The sequence below is a fragment of the Haemaphysalis longicornis genome, unplaced genomic scaffold (genome assembly GCF_048455015.1).
Source record: "Haemaphysalis longicornis isolate Haplotype H1 unplaced genomic scaffold, Haemaphysalis longicornis Haplotype H1 scaffold_6, whole genome shotgun sequence".
NCBI lineage: Eukaryota > Metazoa > Arthropoda > Arachnida > Ixodida > Ixodidae > Haemaphysalis > Haemaphysalis longicornis.
The window spans coordinates 80,825,360-80,833,965 of record NW_027526407.1 but is presented as its reverse complement, the minus strand read 5'-3'; the positions used below and the strand labels follow the sequence as shown (position 1 = coordinate 80,833,965).

The window sequence follows — 8,606 nt, the reverse complement described above, 5'->3', positions numbered from 1 at the left end:
CGCCAACCAGCCCTTTCCTTCTACTCCGGCCACTCTCCTCCAATCGCTAGCGTTCCTAGTGCTTTAGTCACGTGACCGGTTAATGGGCGACTGACTGTGTGGCGAAAACTCGCGCCCGGCCGCGGCCAGAGCTCCGCTACATCAACAATCTCGAGCATCGGTTGCCTTGGCAACCAGGCACAAACCGCTCTCGATTGGGACGCTGCCGTGGATTCCGCGGTTAGACTCGGGGCTCCACTTTATGACCTATGTGGCGAACCAACCAGGCGTACCACTCATTTCCATCGGAAAGCGGGCGATGCGTTTGACATTGACGAATACAGGAGACAATGATCTGGGGCATCATGGGACAGTGTCAAGTCTGGCAGAACATAGAGTCAAGTTATGCCATAGAGTATGCCAGTGCAGCAGCTGTGGCACGTAGAATCATGAGGAGCTGAATGCATGACGGACGCTACCCCGATTACCCTGCCACGTTCTGGGCCATGGGATATAAGCAATGTCAGCATCTTCCTCCATGGATATGAGAGACTGGCACGGACTGACCCTTTTGGCGTACTTTTTAGTCGCAAATATGTTTGTGTTCACTGCGGGGGGGATCTGTCATTGACAGTTATGTTTGACGTAAACTAGTTTCGGTTTCGGTATCCATTTTGGTTGCCGTGATGGATGGTCACGTGAACAAATAAGTATGGCGTCGCCCATGTAGTTTCCCTCGAAGCGAAGGACCACGTAGCCAGTTTTGCCGTGTGCGTATTTGCAATAAAACTGTCAAGTTTTGCCGCTCTGCAGAGTAACGGCAGAAAATAGCACCAAAAGTGGACGTTTCCAGTGCACTGGACGGTATGCTGGGTGAAGGTTAAGGCTACTATCGGAAGGCCCAGGGCGGTGGTCCAACGACACGCACACAGATGTTCTTCGATCGTTCTAAACAAGGTATTTCCGCATTCATTTGACGCCCTCGCTCTATATTGGGCGCTGCCATTTATCTTGGTTTGACACGGACCCTGCGTTCGGCCCTTGCGGAGTCTCGTGGGGGCCTTATGTGCCGCTGGTTATTTCCTTGGATTCCGGACGAGCTAGCGTTCGAACCGCAGTCCACTGAACGCTGTGCTCCGTGTTATTTTGACGATGGTGACCGCTGTGTCAGAACTGAAATCGTTGCTCGAAACGTCTGACGGCTGTCTGCTATCAGTAATCTTTGACACTACGCGATCAGCGCCCTTATTCACGGCGTTCTATTTTTGGTCATTTGTAAACATGTAGTTGAATATGTAAACAATGTTGATGACAGCTGCAGTTCGGTATGGTAATTCTTGTTTGTCCGTAATTTTGCACACAGGTTCTTCCTCGGAATTATTAAGGCGACATTTTGGTGAGTGCCTTGTATTTGCAAATATGTAATCTATGTGTGGGCATGATTCGTGAAAGAATCTCCCCCATTCGGCCGCCTGTATGATATGGTCTTAAATGGCCGTGACGATATGTTAAACCACCTCTGAGAGCTTCTGGTTTGATGTTACGCCAAGTTACCTTGATGTCATGGGTGTTGGCGTGAATTTGCCGCGAGGCTCTGAATCCGAAATCGAAGATTAGCGCGTAAAAAGGGGGAAAAAAAAAAAAATCTGTGCATCTTATTTGCACCTTGCCAGGGAAATGCATACTACTTTGCATGTGTTGTTGCTACTATTGGTGCTAATTGCGCCTTTATGTTTTTAAGTGTTCATTATCCAGAAACGGCAACACTTTTCCTGCAGAGAAGTGATTGCATGCTTTAAGATGTGATGTAGAAAAAATGGTACCGCTGGAAAAATGGTCTGCATTATGGCAATGTTGCAAGCACCACAAAACATCATTGGGTCATGATGTCCTGAAAAATTAAGAAGGCAGCACGATTGCAACATCAGATCATACAGAAATTTTAAGTTTGATATCAGAACTATTAAAGCAGCTCGGCATTTGGAAAAAGCCCCCTGCAATTAATTTTGGCACCCAGAACTCCCTTGAAGAGACGATGTAGAAAAATACAACCTTGATTTGTTCGAAGGAATTAGCCCTCTATTCCGACCTAGCTGGAAGTTGTTTTAACCCAAATAACTTTCGCATACAGTACCAAAGAATTCAGGAAGCGGGTTCAATTCCCGGTCGCAGCGGCTGCTTTTATGATGGAGGCAAAAAGTGAAAACGCCTGTGTGTTCGAAATTTTGGCGCACGTTAAAGATCCCCCAGGTGGTCAAAAGCAATCCGGAGCTCTCCACTACAGGGCGCCCCATCACCTGTATAGCGTCGGTGCATTAAACCTCATAATCAATCAATTAATTAACAAGGTTTCAGTATTCCAGCTGCATAATGTTAGCAGCGATGCCGTTACGAAAGTAGCAATAGTATAAATTAATGTGTTGAGCCCATGCTAGCATTCAAGCGAAGCGACCGAACAGCATTGCAGGGACCACGACGACTGCGCAGTCATAATTATTGGCAGCTGCTTGAGTTGGTGGTAGTTATTCGCACTTACTAATCCGTGTTAATGGGGCAGTGGGTGGAAGGGGCTGGTTAGTTGTACTCTTGCGTTAGTTTTTCTTGTTCTCTGGCTTAATTGTGGGAAGCTGGCGCGAAATCATCATGACTGTTACTACTCTCCCATTGTAAACCTTTAACTGAAGCGAACCTGTAGTCCTCAGGGTGCATTCAGGTTAAACTTAAATTACATAGCTGTCGGAAATCGTTGCCTGTGACTTCACAAACCTTGTGTGGTAGCACTTCAAGTTAACTTGTCATACCGTTTCTGAAGAATTGGTTTTATAGGCTGTAATGCTACCCGGCACGCGTTGTGAAGTGTCCGTGTTCTTTTCTTTGCAGTGTGACTGTTGTCCTTCACGATGGATGACCCTGACCACAAGGACATCCTCATCCAGCAGCTCAAGGACATTGTCAGGACAAACGAGGAGATCCTCAAGAAGAAAGAGAAGGAGCTAGAGGTACACTTGTGGCGTTTATCTGTCTAGCGGCACGCTCAGTAACAACAAGATGACTAAAGGGATCAACTTCCGGTCACTCCAGCCATATTTCTCACCGTTACTGAAATAGGGAGAGAGGCCTGTGCAGTCTCTGTCAGAAGTCTCTGGGCCATGCTGGTAGTTAATAGGCCACAAAGAATTCAGCACACGAGCTTTCCTGGTGAAAACACTCTTTTTTTACTGTAATCAAATAATTTGGTTACACTTGAAGGTTAAGGTTTTGCTTTGAATTCTTTGGGGACCAATGTGGCTGAGAAAATTTTGACAAGGACTGTACATACAAGAGTTCACTACTTAGGCGAATATTATTCCAAGGACTTTACTAGGGGGCACTGTATATGTTCCCTGCACCCTTAATGCTTTATGCTGGAACTTTTGTAGAGTATTTGACTTGAAATTATCGGGCAGACAAGCTCTTGGCATAGTACGCTCTCTTACGTGTTCTGGAGGAAACGTTGCAAGTGTTTGCAGTAAAGAAGATTTGTGCACAACTTTAGTTCAAGTTGCTCGTGTTTTTCAAAAACCAATGCCAGAAATTTTTTTCCCCAACCATCTTCGATGCTGTATTTTACAATAGCAACTAGGAGGATATGGGAAGTTGAAGGACGAAGTAACATAAAGATGGGCTTTGGCTCTCTGTGTTCCACTTTCTGTAACTTTGCGTTCAAAGGACGACACAGAGCTTAGATTGCCTTTCCATTCACACCTATGCGTTTACATGAGTGGCCGTTTTGCAAATGCCTCTCTCTTGCCTGCAGGAAAGCCAGAGCAAGTTTCAGAAGTTCAAGCTCCAGTCGAAAGCGAAAATCGCACAACTTACGAGTCAAGTAAAAAACCAGCATGAAGCGTCGCCAGAAGGGGTGAGTGGATTTTCACTCATATATCACCTCTGCACAAGTTTCCGTATGACTGATTGTTTGGATTGAATTAAACTTTGGATTTAATTCATTTAAATTCAGTTTAATTATATTTCTGTCTCCTGATAATGACGCTCACACTTTGGTGTCTACTTCAAAGTTTGCTACTTCGAAGTCCAGCACAATTCTTTCGCCTTCTTAGGGAGACTCAAATGCAAAAGCAAGTTAGGTTATGTCAGTATATTGTGGTGCCCTGAATGCAATTGTATCATCGGTTCCGTTTGTTTAACTGTTAGTATAGAAAAAAAAGGCAAAAACTGTGAAAATGGTCATTTCAAACTAGAACTTATGGTGTCATGAATTCTCAGTGGCATAATAGCATGGGTGAAGCTTGTGTAAGCATATTTCTCTAATAGACAAAGCTGCACCTTAGGGGCGTGTGCATGTAAGGTAGGTGTATCTGATTACTGCAGCCTCTAAGTATTATATAGCTTGTATTCACTGGCAAGGCATGCATGCCGGCAACCGTGTGAGTGCGCCGTCACTGGTTACGTCGGGCTCTGCGGGATGGCGGTACATGTCCGTGCTAAGCACATGATTTGTGTTGGATTTTCTAAATTCTACCCCACCGAACGCAAAGGAATGCCTCGACTACAATGCGAGTGCGATTAATAAAATCTTTGTGAACACCACGGTTGAGAATCAATTTGAAACAGACCAGACGACGCACGCCGGTGTTTATTTTTTTCTTTTTCGGCAGGCTGGCGCAGTGGCACAAGCCGCGCCAAGGCCTGGCGCATTGGCCATGTCTGTGGCCGCTTCCAGTGTTGCCAAGCAAAGAAATTGATAGCTAAACTTTTCAATTTATATCACCTATAAAACAGGCCATCCTGCTACCACTGGCATTAGGCTTTGCTTTAGTTCTGATTACATTCCAATGTTTTGCCTTAATTTGCAACTGCAGTCAGCGGATTCATTTTATGAACGTGACATCTAATTATGCCAGCAATGGGCAAACGTGACTAATTGGGGCTCCCTGACAAGGCATTGGTTGAATTTGTTGAAAAACTAATTAGGTCTGCCCACATTGCAGTGCTCTTGCACAGGAATAAGCGGTTTGGGCAAGGATTTCGGGGGGGTATCGCTAAGTGGTGGCTTAGTGGGCATCACGTGGCATCGGATGTTGCTTCCTAGGAGTTTGCCAGCGACGAAGGGTCGAAGCCCACGACACCGCACCACGAGGGAGATGCGGCTACCAAAGGTCGCCTCCGAATGCTCAAACATCAGCTGGACGAAACGAAGCAGCAGTTGCAGAGGAGAGAGCAAGAGATGGAGAAATCGCGCAAGTCCTTCGAGGAGACCGTGGAGCAACTCCAGAAGCAGCTGCTGCAGCGAGACAAGGCCCTCATGGAGGCATCGGATGACCAGGCTGCGAAACAGGTAGGTCATGGCAGTCCTAATGGAACTGCGTTGTTTGGGAGACTCGCTCACAAGGATGCTGTTAGTCATCTGATTGCCGGTCGCAATCGAAAAGGCACTACTGTGAAAATGGTCCTTATAACTGAAATTTGTTTTTCTTCTTTTCCAGTGCATTCACATTCAGTGCGTTTTAATCAAATGAAACATGTTGAAGTATTGCTGGAAGTACTGTGCCAAAAAGGGGACAAGAAGGAAAAGCTAGCTGTGGGTGCACATCCAATGTGTCCGTTTTTTTTTTTTGTCCGTTTTTTATGTAGTGTTTTGTATCACTTGTGATTAGGGGTCTTTGAAAAATATTTTTTATTTATTTATTTCAAAGCAAATTTGAGTACAGTCAATCCCGGATATATCGAACAGTCCAAACATCCCCTTGGAAATCCTATGCAAAAGATCAAAAGATCGTATTTTATATATAGAATTATTGATATATGAAACTATTCTGTGATCACCTTGGAGTTCAATATATCCGGGATCAGCTGTAGTAAAAACAAAGTTTGAATCAAATCCAATATTTTTTGTATATGAGTACTACTTTTTTTTTAAATAATGTTTTGACCATCTGGATGTGCAAAAACTGCGACTATATTGCACATCAAATAACACAAACGAAACTTCGAAACTGACAGTTTAAAGGAGCCATGAAGGCAAAATACAAGTTGGGTTTATTAGAAAGACTGCTTAATCCCGATAACAATGATACCAATATCATCACAATCTTCGAACAAATAACGGAGATATTAAATAAAACGTGTGAAGCAGTCGCGACCCCCTAGCCGATTTCCCGCAACTTTTCCACGACGTCACGGAACCTTGTTTGTGCGATTGGCGGCCGCCTAACCGACCTGTCGCGACGACACATGACTGGATGTCTGTAATGGGGCCTCTAGTTCCATTTGACCGCATCACTTGAATGCTAAGGTGCAGTTAACGCACTGAAAATTATGTTTTATTGTTGGCCCGTATGACGTCATTCTTGCTCATATCACGTCACTGTGATGCAAAATTTGAAAGTTCTTAAATACTCCTTGCTTTTTTTTTTCGTTAAAAAAACATCTCTTGTGGCTGTAATGTAGCTGAGTGAGATACTGAATCCTAGTTCTTTCAAATTAAATGAAGTTATATTTTCTCTTCATGGCTCCTTTAAGGACTGCACTCATTTAAGTGTTATTGTGCAGAAAGGTCAGCTCCCCGATATGTTTGGGGAGCAGCGACAACCTCCTGCTTGTCACAACTCCACCAGATACTGAAGACAGCCGCTCACTTGAGACACTAGCAGCTGGTATCGGCAGGTATCTGTTGGCAAGCACATCGAACAGTGGGTAGCTCTGATTACCGTGCTTCGACCACCGCTCACATGGGTGTTGTTTTCATCTTAGGACTTAATCATGCATATACCGTATTTTTGCGTGTATAATCCGCCCCTGCATATAATCTGCACCCCCACTTTCAGGCCGCCGGTAAAGAAAAAAAAGACATCCTCACATATTGTCCGCACATTTGATACAGGAAAGGCTGCACCAAAGCTGCTGCTCAAGCAACACATCGCATATATGTAGGCAGAAAAAGCGTATGTTTAGCAAGTAGAATACACTGACTGCAAGGCGAAAGTCGCAATGCAGTAGCAAAATTCAGTTGTTAGAGTGCGCTCGTCCTTGTTTTTTCTTCCGTGTTCTTGTATGTTTTGCGCAATCGCTGTTTGGGAAGGCTTAGTCAGTGTTACTGCGTAGGAGCTTCACGGCACAACACGCGTTGCCGTGAAGCTGCACTAAAAGAAAAACCCAGTGTGTTGTCTGCGCCCTTACTTTGCCACTGAAATTTTTGCATTTTTGGTGCGGGCTATACGCGCGAAAATACGGTATCTCTCAATCTGTGTGTGGGGCAGTGGAGACTGCTGCTGGTTGATGAGATTGTCGAAGTCCTTCCACAAGGCCGATGTTGATGTGGAAGGAGTCACTTTTTGAATTCCAGTTTTTGTGGGTGTTTTTTGGGTTCCTTGTTGAAAATTTCGTGGCTTCTTCCTAAGCCAGATTTTTAACCCAGTTTGCCGCTGAGTCTTTCTGATGGTACATACCCACTTCAATGCAAGGGTCTAAAAACATTGCCAGGCTTGCTACTTGGTCTAACTTGTAGTCTGGGAAGTGTATTTTTGGACACCTAGCCAGATTGGTAGCAAACACAGAGGCATCAGCCTTCCAGTTGCTTTTGTCCAGGCATACAAAAAGACAAGGGGACCTTCATGCAGTTCTCGAAACGATCACAATTTGTTGAAGTTCAGCGCTTTCCCCGTTTCATGCAGCAGCCCCCTGGTGGCCAGAGGCCGGACGACGGCGGTGGTTGGGGCAGCAACAGCAGCAGCAAGGAGGAAGAGCGCATGTACGCGCAGATGGTCTACAAGGACTCCAAGATCCTGGAGCTGAACAACCAGATCCTGGAGCTCGAACGGCGCATCCTTGACCTCCAGGAGAACCTACGTGAGAAGGACCAGGTGCTGCAGGCTCGAAGCCGTGCCATCCAGGTGTGTTTCGGAGGGTCCACTGGACTACACTGGGGGTGCACTAGTGGCACACTGGTGGTGCACTGGTGGGCAACAGTGCTACACTGCGGCAGCTCCGTGGCTAAAACTTTTTGTCAGGTTCGAATCGTGGTCGTGGTGGCTAGTTATGCCAATTGGCTTTGCTGTCAAAAGGAACCTTGACTGCTACATTTCACCTAAGTTAGTGGAAAAGCTGAGGTTTAAATAAAAAAAGAAAAGTTTAAAAGGCATTTAAAGTCACTATGCTTGGGAAGACATTTGTGTCGTAACACTGTTGTGCTGAACCATTGCTGTTCGTAGGAAAATGATTAGCAACAGTGTTCATTCGTCACTTGGTGCAGCTTTTCTTGTGTGAATTCGTTTGGGAAGTGAGCCCTTGTTTTATTGACCAGTGCTTTAAGTGTGGTGCAGCAGAGCAGTGTGCCTAGGTGTGTATACAAGCGAAAGTCTTAGCTGTTGGAAAACTTCTCGAAGACAGCTTCTTTATGTTATTAGCCTTCTTAGCCATTTCTAGCGAACATAGTGCAGTGGCTGCTTATGAACACTGTCCCTTGAGTTGCATTTTGAGGCTTGTATTGCAAGCAAAAATAACTGTCTCAGGTGTTCCTGACCGCATAATCAGAAGGATGGGTAACTTTATTTACCACGTCAAGTTGCATTTTACGGCCAGTTTTTAATTAGATCGTTGAGAATAACAGCAAGGTGCAGAAAGATGACTTA

The 8,606-nt window shown here is 45.1% G+C and overlaps 1 protein-coding gene across 6 annotated transcripts in view; it reads left to right on the top strand.

The window, feature by feature from the left end:
- The first annotated feature begins 665 nt into the window (after positions 1 to 665).
- LOC144143583 (uncharacterized) overlaps positions 666 to 8,606 on the top strand; it is a 43,660-nt gene continuing 35,719 nt past the window's right edge. For 4 of the 6 annotated variants that reach the window (XM_077675391.1, XM_077675390.1, XM_077675387.1 and 1 more), the window contains exons 1-6: positions 666 to 936; positions 1,343 to 1,375; positions 2,860 to 2,978; positions 3,776 to 3,877; positions 5,069 to 5,314; positions 7,650 to 7,868. In XM_077675391.1, the coding sequence (XP_077531517.1) occupies positions 2,880 to 2,978; positions 3,776 to 3,877; positions 5,069 to 5,314; positions 7,650 to 7,868 (666 nt within the window). In that variant the 5' untranslated portion in view covers positions 666 to 936; positions 1,343 to 1,375; positions 2,860 to 2,879. The remainder of the gene's footprint in view (positions 937 to 1,342; positions 1,376 to 2,859; positions 2,979 to 3,775; positions 3,878 to 5,068; positions 5,315 to 7,649; positions 7,869 to 8,606) is intronic. The other 2 variants (XM_077675389.1, XM_077675388.1) reach the window with 2 other exon arrangements.